General features: G+C 43.7%; 1 protein-coding gene, 1 long non-coding RNA gene and 1 other non-coding gene across 10 annotated transcripts in view; 2 read left to right on the forward strand and 1 right to left on the reverse strand.

Moving 5' to 3' along the window:
* TMEM245 (transmembrane protein 245) overlaps nucleotides 1-2,201 on the reverse strand; it is a 91,740-nt gene extending 89,539 nt beyond the window's left edge. For all 6 annotated transcript variants that reach the window (XR_014064271.1, XR_014064275.1, XR_014064276.1 and 3 more), the window contains exon 1: nucleotides 1,590-2,201. Coding sequence is in view for 3 of the 6 variants with exons in the window: in XM_081525964.1 (XP_081382090.1) it covers nucleotides 1,590-2,177 (588 nt within the window). In the remaining 3 variants the exon portion in view is untranslated. The remainder of the gene's footprint in view (nucleotides 1-1,589) is intronic.
* On the forward strand, nucleotides 2,136-12,073 carry LOC145520200 (uncharacterized). Of its 3 annotated transcripts, XR_014064307.1 has the most exons (4): nucleotides 2,142-2,209; nucleotides 2,299-2,387; nucleotides 3,621-3,766; nucleotides 7,984-10,113. It is a non-coding gene; the product is annotated as an uncharacterized LOC145520200 (long non-coding RNA). The 3 variants fall into 3 exon arrangements; XR_014064310.1 differs by lacking the exon at nucleotides 3,621-3,766 and having other exon boundaries at nucleotides 2,136-2,209; XR_014064311.1 differs by lacking the exons at nucleotides 2,142-2,209; nucleotides 3,621-3,766 and having other exon boundaries at nucleotides 2,299-2,470; nucleotides 7,984-12,073.
* Nucleotides 9,669-9,741, forward strand: TRNAG-CCC (transfer RNA glycine (anticodon CCC)). The gene has a single exon. It is a non-coding gene; the product is annotated as a tRNA-Gly (tRNA).
* Nucleotides 12,074-15,746: the final 3,673 nt, after the last annotated feature.

Here is a 15,746-nt window from a genome sequence, read left to right on the forward strand (position 1 = left end):
CCCAAAATTATGGATGAGGTGCTCCCCAATACCTTGCTGGCCCATAACTGGTGGGAAATAAACATTTAGATGTGTGTCTGTCATCTCCATGAGAATACGCTCACATATGACACATTCCTTGAACACAGAGCCTGTACCTTAATTCTTTTAAATCCCTCACAAAGTCCAGTACCTAATAACATAATCAACTTTTAACTTTAATTGCCAGGTTGCATTGATAGAACTAGAGAAGACAGGAGTTCTGGTATCAATCACCGACTCTACCAATAACTTCAGGCAAGTTATAACCTTGCTTGACAGACAAAGAGAATTATTTTACAACTTGAAATCAAGGTGCACTTAACAGGGACAAAAGTGAATAAATTTATTTTTAGATGGTACTACTTATTAATGAAATAACAGTCTTATATATTAAATATTCACTTATTTTTTGTCATCCCCAGTGAAATATCCTAAAGGAAATCAACCCTGAAGATTCACTGGAAGGACTGATGCCAAAGCTGAAGCTCCAATATTTTGGCCACCTGATATGAAAAGCCAACTCAATGGAAAAGAACCTGATGCTGGGAAAGACTGAAGGCAGGAGGAGAAGGGGACAACAGAGGATGAGATGGTTTGGCAGCATCACTGACTCAATGGACAGGAGTTTGAGCAAACTCAAGGAGATAGTAAAGGACAGGGAAGCCTGGCATCCTTCAGTCCATGGTGCCAAAGAGCCTGACACGACTTAGCAACTGAACAACAAAGTGAAATGTTTGGATCATTAACCGATCTACAATCTGGCCTGATTTAGGAAATGTGTCACCAGATTATCCTTGAAATCCCTTCCAACTCTAAAGCTCCCTGATTATCTAAGAATAAGCTCAGGACGATCCAGGAATCACAAACATGCCTTTCCTTCACCCAGTCTGCTTAAGAAATCCAGGTGGGAGGAGATGTAATGTTGCAGAGCAATCCCTGCACAAGGCATAAGGAGTTCCCAAGAAGAGAATGTGGCAAGACACAGGCCCTGGGGGCTCCACACCTAGGTGCCTGGCACAAAGTATAATGAAATCACCCGAACTGAGAGGCAGTTCTGAACTATTAAGAAAGATTTGTTCCAGGACTTGAGAAACTTGCGTCAACGAGTCCCCTTTGTCCCCAACAAGCCTGGTAAGAAGTCACCTGTCTGTCTGTAGGATGACAGATTGGCCTAGGATCTCTAAGGTCTCTTCCAGGATAGTCCCACGTGAGCAGAACTGAAGATGTTGAATACTCCCTCTCCAAGACCAGGAGTAAATTCTTGTCCACTTGCCGATGCGCTGAAAGCCAGCCCTCCCTGCAAAACGGAAGAGCGCTTCCCTACAGGGCACACGTCCTCCTAACGGGCAGACTGTTTCGAACCACACCCGTCCTCTCTTTGGAAGGAAGAGCGCCAAGCTCCTCGGGTAAACGGGAAGGAAGGCGGAGACGGACACTGCCTGAGCGCTCAGGTCTGGACCTCTGGCTGCCGAGGGGCAGCAAGATTGCACCCCAGCGAGCTGGGGGTGTGGTGAAGGTCACTCCGTGCCCGGCGGGACGGCCGAGGGCCCGGGCCGGGGCTCACTCACCCACAGGCTGTTGAAGTAGTCCAGCCCGCGGCAGATGAGCGCGCCCGCGTGCGCCAGCAGCACCTGCACGCCCAGGTAGCTGCCCAGGCTGTAGAGGCCGTAGAGGAGCGGGCCGCCGGCGCCCAGCAGCAGCAGTAGGCGGCGGCGGCGCAGCGCCTGCTCGCCCAGGGCCTCCACGCCGTAGTCCGCGAAGCAGATGGGCAGCAGCAGCGCGGCCAGCACGATGGGCGTGTGCGCGCGGTGCAGGCGCTGCAGCCAGTGGCGGCCCAGGCGCGTCAGCGAGCTCTTGAAGGGGTGCAGGAAGGTGCCGCACAGCACGGCCCAGAGCAGCGGGCGCAGGAAGGCCTCCAGGATGAAGTAGACGAGCACGGCGGCGCCGCAGCACAGGCACACGAACAGCACGGCCCCGGTGTTGTAGAAGGCCTGCTTGATGGGCTTGTCGAAGCGCAGCGCCAGCGCCGCTGTCCGCGGGGTCTCCCCGCAGCCGCTGCCGCCGCTACCTGCCCCGACCGCACGCGGAGCCCGCGGCGCCCGGCTCGGGGAGCCCCGCGGACTGGGTGCCTCCTCAGGGCCGCCGTCGTCGGCCATGGTGCCTTTGCCGCTGCCGCCGCCAAGAGACGGTACTGGGAGGCCTGGAGAGAGGCAGGGCGGGCGACACGCGGCATTGTGGGAGTTGTAGTTCCTAACTGACCACTGAACGCTTACACAGCCTTTGAGGAACTCCGACTCCCAGAGAGTATAGCGAGCGTTCCTTCGCCCTCGGGCTCCCTGTGGTTCATTGGTCCCTGCAGAATTCAGGTAACAGGTTTCTGGGGTCTACGTGTTAGAAGAGGCAAAAAACAAACTTTCCTCTCCCCACCAACATACAGTATAAGAGCAAGGTATGCTAGCTCAATTCACGTGTTCTGTTAGTCACACACTGGGGGGAGGGGAGGAATGTCAGGTAACAGCCTTTACACAAAACACCCTGAATCATAAAACAAAAGAAAACCTTCCCTTCACTCGCTGGTTACTGTCAACTTTTAGGGAGGCAGACTCCCCAAACAGTCACTCTCTTCACAGATTGAAAACCCAAGCTGCACATTAGAATCCGTGGGCGAATACTTTAAAAAGACCAATTACCATATTCAGTTTTATTGATTTATTTAATAAAGTGTTGGCTCTGGTGTGTTTGGCAGGATTTTAAATAGCGATTACCACATGGCAGACCATGTTATAAATGTCTCATTCCTATTAACTCGTCTGATCCTTAGAACAACCCTACAAAGAAGATGGTGTTATTATCCCCACTTCTCAATGAGGAAAACTGAGGCTCAGAGAAGTTAAGTAACTTGCCAAGGTACACAGCTAGTACGCGCAGAGGTAGGATTCAAACTCGGAGTCTGACTCCTAAGTTGATTCTTACCTACTAGGTTAATTAATTCGTCTGACAAGGGAGCCTTTAGCATAAGGGTCCTCAACCCCCAGGCTTCGGACTGGTACCCATCAGGGGTCTGTTAGGAAATCAGGCTCAGCAGGAGATGAGCATGGGGGAGCAAGAGATGCTTCATCTGCAGCTCCCCACTACTTGCATTACAGCTTGAACCAGCCTCACCCCCAGTGGCAAAACTGTCTTCCATGAAACCAGTCCCTGGTGCCAAAAGGTTGGGGACCACTGCAAGTTTAGCATATTTTTTTTAAAGCTCTTCAGGAAACTACTGCACAGCTATTGTTGACAACAATGTAGGTGTCAATGCTGGAGCAATCTCCCCAGACTCTTTGGGGAGTCTGCCTCCCTAGAAGACAACAGTAACCAGTGAGTGAAGGGAGGGTTTTCTTTTGTTTTATGATTCAGGGTGTTCCTAGTGAAAAAACACTAGGTCAGAGTCTCAAACTGCCACTGTTCCATTTTTGAGACCTGAGGTCAGGTCAGTTGAGCCCCTAACCCTAATTTCCCCTTTCCCATGGGAGTGATAACAGAAATTCTTGTGTCAGAAGAGAAAAAGGAAGCTCTGAGACAATGCATGGTGCTTCTGTTTTCTTGTCGGAAAGGTCCTGGTACCCAAGCCTACTACTTGTAAAACACCTCCAAGGGCATTTTATTTAGAAGAAGAAGAGATAAAGAGAGGGGAAGAAGGGAAAGAAGAAGAGAAGGAAGGGGAAGAAGAGAAGGATGAGGAGAAAGAGGAGGAAGAGAAGTAAGAGGAAGAAAAAGGAGGGAGGAAAGAAGAGAGGGAAGGGGGAAGGTTTTACTGAGTACTCAATATGAGAGTACTTTGAAACTCTGCAAGTTACCCCTCTTTTGTTTTCAAAAAATTTTCAAGTGGAAGAAAAAGTGATTCCTTTCCATCCCGTTTTGGGTTTCAAGTCACAGTCCTTGTTTTTCAAGTGGTCTTTGGACTTTGACTCTGTAAATAATTTGCTTCAGTTGTCCTAAACCTTCCTTTTTCCTCTTTACTTTGTTCAGGGCTGCTGGGGTAAAGAATCCACCTGCCAATGCAGGAGACGCAGGGGTGTGGGCCATTCATAGTACAGAGCATAAGCTCAGAGTTTGCTGAGCAAGTGAACGGATGATTCGCTATCCTTTCAAAAAAGTTGTTTGTGCTTTCTGTAAGAAATAGTACTGAAACACTGGGGATGTTTCTCCTACGTAGTCCTATGATTAAGAGCAGAGAAAAATTAAAATCCTGGGATGTAGGGCCTACAAAATAAATTTGAGTACACACTGCTGCTACTGCCGCTAAGTCACTTCAGTCGTCCTCGACTCTGTGTGACCCCATAGACGGCAGCCCACCAGGTTCCCCCATCCCTGGGATTCTCCAGGCAAGAACACTGGAGTGGGTTGCCATTTCCTTCTCCAATGCATGAAAGTGAAAAGTGAAAGTGAAGTCGCTCAGTCGTGTCCGACTCTTAGCGACCCCATGGACTGCAGCCTACCAGGCTCCTCCGTCCATGGGGTTTCCCAGGCAAGAGTACTGGAGTGGGTCACCAGTGCCTTCTCCATTTTCTCTCTGCACTCCAGTCAAAATACACACAGTCTACTCAAATCTCTAACTCATAGAGTGTATGCTTTTAGGCACATCCTCCAAAATGTGAGGCCACTTGAGGTGAAGTGAAAAGTCACTCAGTGATGTCCAACTCTTTGCGACCCCATGGACTGTAGCCTGCCAGGCTCCTCTGCCCATGGAATTCTCCAGGCAAGAATACTGGAGTGGGTAGCCTATCACTTCTCCAGGGGATCTTCCCAACCCAGGGATCAAACCCAGGTCTCCTGCCATGCAGGCAGATTCTTTACCAGCTACCAGGGAAGCCTGAGGCTACTTGGGTTTTCTTCTTTAGTGCCATGTAGCAACTCACCTCAGGGAAGAACAGCCTCTGTGGGCATCCAGGAACAGCAACGCAGTGACAGTGCAACAGATTCAGAAGAGTGGATCAAGTTGACCCTGGGACCACACTGCCTTTGGCCTGCTTGTTGTGTGAACTGATGAGTTTCCTAACCATTTAAGCCAGTTTGGGTTCAGTTTTACATTTCTTGCAACAGAAAGCTTTCTGGCTGATAAAATGATAATACCTGCATCATTGGCTGCCGTGAGGATAAAATGGGAGAGTGTGTCTAAAGCAGAGGCACAGTGCCTAGGACATAATGAAAATCTGATAGTGGTTCCCAGGGTGACACTTCATTTTGTCCTAGAGACGCCAAGAGGCATCTCTTAAACCACAGTCAACATTCACAGACTCCCAGGGCATCAAGATAAAAGCCCCAGAGGTAAAACAAACACAGGAGAGGATTCTCCAGGGCAGCATGTCTGTCTTAGAGTGTTTACTGAGTTGTAATGAGCACCTCCTTTAAACAAAAATCTTCTGCTTACAGTGCAGTGTATACATTACACATAAAAGAAGTGTGTACACTGCAGGAGAAGCCATGTGAAAAGGTAATCAAACAGACATGCATTTAGATTCCACATATGAGTTACCACTCTCTTTTCACAAAACCCATAGCAGACATTGCTAATAAATCACTGAACTCTTTCTCACCTAGCCTAGATACAGCCTCAAAATCCTTCTTAGCAGAACTTATTAGGGAACTACTACCAACTAGGGACAGAGGTTCGTGACATTGTACAGGAGACAGGGATCAAGACCATCCCCATGGAAAAGAAATGCAAAAAAGCAAAATGGCTGTCGAGGAGGCCTTACAAATAGCTGGGAAAAGAAGGGAAGCAAAAAGCAAAGGGGAAAAGGAAAGATATTCCCATCTGAATGCAGAGTTCCAAAGAATAGCAAGGAGAGATAAGAAAGCCTTCCTCAGCGATCAAGGCAAACAAATAGAGGAAAACAACAGAATGGGAAAGACTAGAGATCTCTTCAAGAAAATTAGAGATACCAAGGGAACATTTCATGCAAAGATGGGCTCAATAAAGGACAGAAATGGTATGAACCTAACAGAAGCAGAAGATATTAAGAAGAGGTGGCAAGAATACACAGAAGAACTGCACAAAAAAGATCATCATGACCCAGATAATCACGATGGTGTGATCACTCATCTAGAGCCAGACATCCTGGAATGTGAAGTCAAGTGGGCCTTAGAAAGCATCACTACGAACAAAGCTAGTGGAGGTAATGGAATTCCAGTTGAACTGTTTCAAGTCCTGAAAGATGATGCTGTGAAAGTGCTGCAATCAATATGCCAGCAAATTTGGAAAACTCAGCAGTGGCCACAGGACTGGAAAAGCTCAGTTTTCATTCCAATGCCAAAGAAAGGCAATGCCAAAGAATGCTTAAACTACCGCACAATTGCACTCATCTCCCACACTAGTAAAGTAATGCTCAAAATTCTCCAAGCCAGGCTTCAGCAATACGTGAACGGTGAACTTCCAGATGTTCAAGCCGGTTTTAGAAAAGGCAGAGGAACCAGAGATCAAATTGCCAACATCTGCTGGATCATCGAAAAAGCAAGAGAATTCCAGAAAAACATCTATTTCTGCTTTATTGACTATGCCAAAGCCTTTGACTGTGTGGATCACAATAAACTGTGGAAAATTCTGAAAGAGATGGGAATATCAGACCATCTGACCTGTCTCTTGAGAAACCTGTATGCAGATCAGGAAGCAACAGTTAGAACTGGACATGGAACAACAGACTGGTTCCAAATAGGAAAAGGAGTATGTCAAGGCTGTATATTGTCACCCTGCTTATTTAACTTATACGCAGAGTACATCATGAGAAACGCTAGGCTGGAAGAAACACAAGCTGGAATCAAGATTGCCGGGAGAAATATCAATAACCTCAGATATGCAGATGACACCACCCTTATGGCAGAAAGCGAAGAAGAACTAAAGAGCCTCTTGATGAAAGTGAAAGAGGAGAGTGAAAAATTGGCTTAAAGCTCAACGTTCAGAAAACTGAGATCATGGCATCTGGTCCCATCACTTCATGGGAAATAGATGGGGAAACAGGGAAACAGTGTCAGACTTTATTTTTTTCGGCTCCAAAATCACTGCTGATGGTGACTGCAGCCATGAAATTAAAAGACGCTTACTCCTTGGAAGGAAAGTCACGGCCAACCTAGATAGCATATTTAAAAGCAGAGACATTACTTTGCCAACAAAGGTCCATCTAGTCAAGGCTATGGTTTTTCCAGTGGTCATGTGTGGATGTGAGAGTTGGACGGTGAAGAAAGCTGAGCGCTGAAGAATTGATGCTTTTGAACTCTGGTGTTGGAGAAGACTCTTGAGAGTCCCTTGGACTGCAAGGAGATCCCACCAGTCCATTCTAAAGGAGATCAGTCCTGGTTGTTCATTGGAAGGACTGATGTTGAAGCTGAAACTCCAGTACTTTGGCCACCTCATGCAAAGAGTTGACTCATTGGAAAAGACTCTAATGCTGGGAAGGATTGGGGGTGGGAGGAGAAGGGGACGACAGAGGATGAGACGGTTGGGTGGCATCACCGACTCGATGGACATGGGTTTGAGTAAACTCCGGGAGTTGGTGATGGACAGGGAGGCCTGGTGTGCTGCGATTCGTGGGGTCACAAAGAGTCAGACACGACTGAGCGACTGAACTGAACCAACTCCACAAAGTAAGCACACAAGAGGAAACATATTTGCCTTCTCTATATTAAACTAGAGACTTCCCTGTTGGCCTAGTGGCTAAGACTCCACGCTCCCAACATAGGGGCTCCTGGGTTCAATCCCTGGTCAGGGAACTAGATCCAGAGTGCTGCAACTAAGACCAAGTGCCGCCAAATAGATACATAATTAAGAAAAAAAAAAACCTAACCATCCCGTGTCTGATACTAGATAAAACTGGCAGACTAAAAATGTAAATAAATGGTTTAGAAGAAAAGAGTTTGGGAAGTATGAACATGAGAAATTACTAAAGTTTTTTTTTTTTTTTTTTTTTTTTTAAATCTCAGTGCCTGAAGAAAGAATGATGCAACCAAGTCTGATACCATCGGGCCCTGGCTGACCACTCCTGCTTATCTCTTCTATTCCTGCGCTGAGACATGTGCCTTCACTTAAAGCACAAGTCCTGCCACTTCACTGAGTGGAGTCTAGCCTTTTCTGCCTCCAGGCTCCTGTTCATCCAGTCTAGGCTCCTGTCCTTCTGGTTTGTACCATCCAGCTGTAGCTGACCTTCCAAGCCATGTCAACAAAAACAAGTTTACTAGTTCACTAAAAAGGTCAGTGAAGAAATTACCAAATTGGTTCAACCAACCCAGTTGAGACCCAGGTATCCAGCAACAGCCCAGATGAGTAAAACAAACCTGGGAAGTTCTTTGGGGGAAAACATAAACACACACAATCCCCCTTTACAAAAAATCTGCAACCAAAACTGCTCCCCCTTTCTCTTCCAGGGTAGGAGGAAGTTTGGTAGAGGGGATTGACATCTACATGATGAATTCTGTGACTAATAATTATTACTAAGAGCCAGAACTGCCTGTCTAAAAAATGGCTGGCCGTAAGTGTCCTTTGCTGGTAGGACAGGACACATCTTCACAGAAGTGATTTTTTTCTGGAACATTTTATCTGGAATGATTGAAGTCTGAGAGCTAGGGACCAGGTCTTGGAATTCCTAGTCTACCTTGGCTCTGTTCCCAACAAGATACTCCAGCTAAGGCTGAGGCTACCCAGAGTATAAACAACCAGCCTTCTCTGCAAATCAGGGCAACACTGATCCACCAGGAGATGGTGGATGCATTTCAAATTGACCAGACTAATCCCTCTTTTATTTACAAGTAAACTATCTTTAGTTGAGAATCAAGTCCTGCTAGGTTTGAATCCTAAGCGATACTTGTTTGTAACCCTTGGCGCCACCCTGATGTCAAGGCAGCCTCCAGCTGGTCCCTCTATCTGCCCTCTTGCTCCACTCCAATCAGTTCTTTACCCTGTAGCCAGCATGATCATTCTAAAATACAATCTGATCCCTTCAAATCCTCCTTACCATGTGGGAAGGTTCCAAGCTCTTTACTATGACATCCAAGGTCCTCTGTGATGGGGCCACACTCATCCTGCCTCACCTCCCCCCATTCCCTGCTTCATCCTTTATCCTCTAGCACTTAGGTGGCCCCTAAGGATATCCAGGAGCTAATCCCTAGAACCTGTGAAGTATGTTACCTTACTTACACTTTGCAGATATGATGAGGTTAAGGACTTTGAGGTAGGGAGATTATCCTGGATAATATGGATGGCCCTGACCTCTCTGACCACAGAAGCAGACATTGGAGTCATGAGGCCATGGGCCAAAGAATACCCACAGCTACCAGAAGCCACAAGAGCCAAGGAAGGGTTCTCACCCCTGAAGATCCCAGGAGAAACCAGCCCTTCCAACATCTTGAGTTTAGCTCCATGCAATTCTGTTCAGACCTCTGGCCTCCAGAACTTCAAGAGAATACATTTCTGTTGTTGGAAGCCACTAAATTTATGGTAACTTGTCACAGCAACAATTGGAAACTAATACAAACCCTGTCAAATGACAGTGGTTCCCAACTCATCCTGCTGGCCTTTCTCCTGGGTTGCTCTCCCCTTTCTTGAAGATGCCTCTCCAGATCCTTTGCCTGCTTTACTCCTATTCCTTCCTTAAGATTCAACCTCAGGGACTTCCCTGGTGGTCCAGTGGCTAAGACTCTGCATTCCCAATGCAGGGGGCCCAGGTTCGATCCCTGGTCAGGGAATTAGATTCCACATGCTGCAATTAAGAGTTTGTGTGATGCAACTAAAAGATCCTGCATGAGCAACTAAGACCCTCTGCAGCCAAATAAATAAATAAATGCTAAAAAAGAGAGATTCAGCCTCAGTACTACACCTGCTTTCCTGGTTACCCCAGGCTGGGTGAGGATCCCTACTCCACCTGAGCATTTCCTTACATTGCAGTCACCAAATGATATGATCGTGGTGTTTATGTATTTGACTCCCCAAATAGGCTGTGAGCCTCTTAGGGGCAGAAATCAAGAGTGGGTCTTCCTCATGTCCTCCATGTGTAGTTTCTCACATACAGACTGGCACATAAGAGTCCTCAATAAATATTCATCGAATGAATCAATCAACAAGTGGTTAAAGCTTCTTGACCTCCTGGATGCAAGTGACTTTCACGTCTACTCCAGCGCTCTCTTTTAATAGCCCATCCCCTGGTCCTTGCACCTGGGACTGAGCCCTAAGAAACTTACAAGTCAAACCTCATCAGCCAGGGTCAGGTCTGATAGCTGAGCTACCCACTGAGGATACTGCAAAATAAATACCACCAGGATACCAAAAAATAACCAAATACTTGTTTTGGGAGGTGGTAAGAATTAGAGCCTATAATGCAGAATGTGGTAATAATTAATTCTTTCTTAACATGACATTCCTTGCACTTTTCAACCTAGTCCCAGTTTCTCAATTTGCTCAGCTATTGCATTCTGCAATTTCATAAGCCTTTACCACTAAACTAACTGTTGTTAACATACAGTATGATTTAGCTACCACTAAGGTCTATGACAAAATTCTTAGGGCTAGTATGCACTGTTAGTCAACTAATACAATTTAAATGGGATTATAGGCCTCCATTTACTATCTGATAAAGGTATTAGGCTGAAACTTTAAATGCAGATTTCTTTTGCAAATTGTTTTTCTGCAAATATTTTTACCTGACTACTGCAACATGATTTTTTCTTTGTCAGGATGACAGGCTCTCATCTTCTCCAAGGTTTATAACTTCACAAAGTCTTTACTGATGAAAGGATGTAAAACAAACATAAAATCAAAAATGCATCAAAGTAAAGCAGTAAAGAATTACAAACTTTAATTACATCAACTGAAGAATTTCAAACCATGTTGAGAATTTATATTTTAAAGTTTAAATCTAGTTAATATATTCTAACTCTAACATAATCATCTAAAGATAGGAGTATTTGTGATGTCAGATGGGCAGAACAATCACTTAGGAAGCATCTAGGAATATTGCTACAATTACTTTACATAAATAGAAATCCATGTCTTTATTAGTAAGATACCACACAGCATAGAGTAAAAATTCACATAGGACAGGCTTATAAATATACATAAATCTCAAAATCAATCACAAGTGAACATTAGGTACACAATTATTATAAAACAAATATAACCCATCAATGTCTATTTAAAGGCATAGTTCTTACAAAATAGTATTTGATAGGCAAGTCTCAAAAAAGTATTATTAACACTTCTGGAGCCAGATTGTTCCAGCATATCAGCACATCTGGGGGAATAAGGCATGTGGAGAAGCTGCATTTACTCTTCCAGGTGGTCAGGACATTCTATCTGATGAAAAGATAACGGCTTGAGTGATCTGGGTGAATGCCACAACCACCACAGCACCCCATAGTCCTACAGAATTGATCACTCTCCAGAAGAATGGAATGGAACAGCTATTTGCCTAATGGCCAATATCCAGGGGAAGTGGAAAACGTTAATGGACTATCAGCATAGTTGAAGTGAAAAATCCCAAAGAGCTTGATGATTCACTTAAATCTTTAATAATATTTAAAATCACATTAATAGCCACTATTTTCATGACAAAGAATGTATACTTATCTATTAAATATAAAAAACAACCAAGTATAACTTGAAACTAAATAATTAAATGAATAAGGAATCTAATTAAATATAAAACATGGATAGGTTGCATCAACATGCCATTTACTCAGTTCACACTAGTCTTAGTTTCTTAACTAACCGTATAGAAAAGTCAGACTCAACAATGATACTTTATACATTCTTAACAAGTCATAGAATGTTGAATGGAGGAGGCAAAGTTTAATAAAGGATCCAGGAATCCTTTCTACAAACTAAACTACCATAAATTCAGGGGTAGTTTTGCCTATTAATACACATAATGTTTTACCTCTTGAGTTTTAAAGTATTTAAGAGATCAGAAACAGAAACAATCTTGACAAAGACTTTCAAATGGTATATATATATAGGCATTTATGTATAAACACAGTCCTTATCACATATGCACAAATGTATATACAAACACACTGAGAATAATCAAACTGTTCACTAAATATAACCAATTCTGTTTAGAGAACAGAGCAATTCTATACAGTAAAGTATTCACATCTCAGCATTTGGACTATTGTGGTGGTTCTCAAACATATTTCCATTATGATACAGGAGATGATGCCACAGTCACATGTGTAAAACACTCCCATCCCATGAATGTAATAGATTTAGGCAATACTTACAAACTGTCTAGAGGAAAATACATTAGTCTGAAACATTGTACAGCTGACCCTTGAACAACACAAGTTGGAACTAGTTTGAATAGGTCCACTTAAACATGGATCTTTTTCAATAGCAAATACTACAGTGCTACATGCAGTGAGGCTGGTTGCATCCTTGGATGTGGGACTATGGATAGGAGGAGCCTCAGACGTGGGAACCTCACATTTTGGAGGGCTTACTCTAAATTATAGGTGGATTTTCCACTAAAGGACAGTATCAGTATCCCTAAGCCTTTGTGATCTTTTAAGGGTCAACTGTAGTCCCACCATGAAGAGCAGTGGCTCAGTAAAAGTCATTCACAATTGCCTCAACCTAGATAAAATAAACTGCTGTTCACCCAGCTCTGACTTTACCGCTCTCTCTTTCACATCAACTCTGGAAAATATATTAGAATGCAGGTTCTAATGGGAATGCATTATCAAGATAACAATCCATCGATTCTAATTTATTTTACAAATTGCTCACTAACATTGATATTTTTACAGTTTACCAGTAACAACTTAAATTACTGGCAGTATCCTATACAATTGATCATGATACCTGGGTCATTTAGCTGAGAGCAACAGTGGGAAAACTACAGTCCACAGGCCAACCTGCTGCCTATTTTTGTATGGTCTGCAAGCTAAAATGGTTCTTACATTCAAAATTTTTTTAATCTAAAGAAAAATATGGGTGTCATGTAAAAGTTATATAAGCTTTGAATATGTCAGTGAAGTTTTACTGGAACACTGCCATGCTCATTGATTTATGTCTGTGACAGAGCTGAACAGCCCAGAGACTTTAAAGCCTAAAATATCCATCATCTGGACCTTTACAGAAAACCTTGGCTGACCCTCAGGCCAGAACTAAGAATGACAACCTCAGTGGTAATAGCTCTTAAGCACAAAATCCTGAATATAGACTGTAAACTTAATTACAGAAACAGTAGTAAAAAACTCTGTGGGATGCAGTCTATCCCTGAGTTGTCCAAACTGTCCGATTTCCTTAAGGACAGACGCCAACTAGAGATAATTAAATATGGCCCCTGCATTTTGTCTGAAATCATGTTGGCGAATTTATCTCTGAGACTACAGTGAAGCGAGAAAAGGGCACTAGACTCTAAGTTGGAAGACCTGGGTTTTAGGTAAGTCACTTTTAAGACAAATACATTCTAATCTTTTCCAATCTGTGTATTATTTTTAAATAATATAAAAAGCACTAAAATGGCAAAATAAAGAATCAAAATGTTTTAAGAAAAGAAAAAGATAGAGAGTAAAATGTACCCCTTTCCCTAAATCTAACTATAAGAAGTCCTCCTATTCATTGTAAATTGCTTAATGGGGCAAAAAAGCACTTGGCTAATTTGAGTGTGGATAGTGGGTTCCATTTAATGAAAGTTTTAATGAATGTGCATGTGCCTTTTTAAAGTAAGTGTATTGGATAAAATGGTGCCTCAAGTCCTTGCCAACACTGGTACATGCTCAGTCGCTTTAGTCGTGTATGACTCTTTGCAACCCTATGGACTGTAGCCCTCCAGGCTCCTCCGTCCATGGGGATTCTCCAGACAAGAATACTGGAGTGGGTTGCCATGCCCTCCTCCAGGGCCTCTTCCTTAACCCAGGGACTGAACCTGCCTTTCACACGTCTTCAGCACTGGTTGGCAGGTTCTTTACCACTAGCGCCACCTTGGAAGCCAACACTGGTAATTCATGCCAAATGCCTAGCCTCAGTTTTTACATCTGTAAAATTAGACTAATAATAGAATCTACTTCCTCTGGTTGTTGTGAGGATTAAATGAGTTAATCCATGTAAAGTGCTTAGAACAGCACTAACTAAATTTAGCAAACATTATTATTCTATCTGGGCATTTACAAAAATACACTGGTTGGGTATCTCCCCAGTAACAAGTACAATGTTAGAAAAAGGACTACAGAGATAAAATAGAAGTTTATTCTCCCACACTAGGTAAGAATTAATGAAATCTGAGTCTACAGAATTTTAACTTTAGTATGTCCATAAACTGATGATTCTCTGAGATGATGGTGAAATGCAGTTTTGCATCCCTGGTCTATAAATTCTCATTTCTGAACAATGATTATTGTTAAAAATGTCAAACTCTGTTTTACAGGGCAAAACAGCATTGTTACGAAAGATCTTTCTATTTATGTTTCAAAGGACAAAAGCTCAGTGTTTGCTAAGAGAATGACCACAGGTAGAAGAATATAAAAATGTTGGCCAGTCTGGCAATGTATGTGAAATACAAGCTTTGTGAACCAGACTTGCCAAAGAAGTAGTTTCATTTATGTATTCATTCAACAAATGTTTGCTGAGTACCTACTACGTAAGAGTGTCTGTTACAATGATGAGTAACAAGCTATAGTCCCTCCTTTAGGGAGTTAGCAGGGAGGACAAGCCAGCAATTACAGGAAAGAGTGATGAGTAAAATGATGGGGAAGCTGAGTGTGCTCTGAGAGCATTTGGCAGGGGCTTGAACCCACTTAGCCCAGGGGATTGGAGGAAGAGACACTTATGCTGTGACCTGAAAGATGCATAGGAGTTCAGACGCCTAGGCAGTGGAGAATGTCTGGGCACAGGGAATGTCAAGAGAGGTGAGAAATCGGGTCTGAAGAACTGAGAGCAATTCAGTCTTGCTGGGACACAGCAAGGTGAGGAGTGGTGACAAAAGATGACAGTGGAGGTAATCAAAGTGATTCTCATTTTACGCTAATGGAAATGAGATATCGTTGAAAGTTCAAAGCACAAATATGCACAACTGGTATTCCAAGGAAAAACAGTTCATGAAACAATTAGCCTGACTTGAAAGTAAGCAGAAGGAAAATCCCTTAATTTATTCTTTCCCTGCCTGCTACAGAGACTAGATTGAGTCTCGATTTAGTTTTAACCTATTTATAGAGGAAATATTATACGTGAGAGGGTGAAATATAAAAATATTTGCTTTCTTATTTACAACATGGGTGTTGCACACTCAGTGTCCTCACTGCTACACAACCACTACACAACCACCTTAGAAGGTGACATACAGGCCATCCTCAGCCATGGCTGGAGGGCTTCGTAATGAGGCCACTGCAGTCAGGTGGAGCCTGGGACTTGAGTCAGATGACTTGAGTTTGAAGCCATTGCTCAATGACACTTGACCTCTCTCCATCTGCAATGAGGATCATTTCTCCTGCATCCCTTGGATGCACGTGGTAAATTGTGCAAAGTCACAGAACTGGGATGCTTTCCTCATTTTTGTTCAGTTCCAGAAGAATGTGAAAGCCTTTTCCACAGGGGAAGTGGCCTTTCACCTCCAACATGAATTCCAAGGATGGCATTAGAAATCACAGTCTCCAGTGTTGTTTAATCACAAACCCCACAAAGTTGGAGCCAGCTTTAAAGCAATGGATGGGGTGTGGTGGGGAGCCAGAAGACTCCAGAACTCTACAATGCAAATGCC

The sequence above is a fragment of the Giraffa tippelskirchi genome, chromosome 1 (assembly GCF_054371585.1).
Source record: "Giraffa tippelskirchi isolate mGirTip1 chromosome 1, T2T-mGirTip1v1.2.pri, whole genome shotgun sequence".
NCBI lineage: Eukaryota > Metazoa > Chordata > Mammalia > Artiodactyla > Giraffidae > Giraffa > Giraffa tippelskirchi.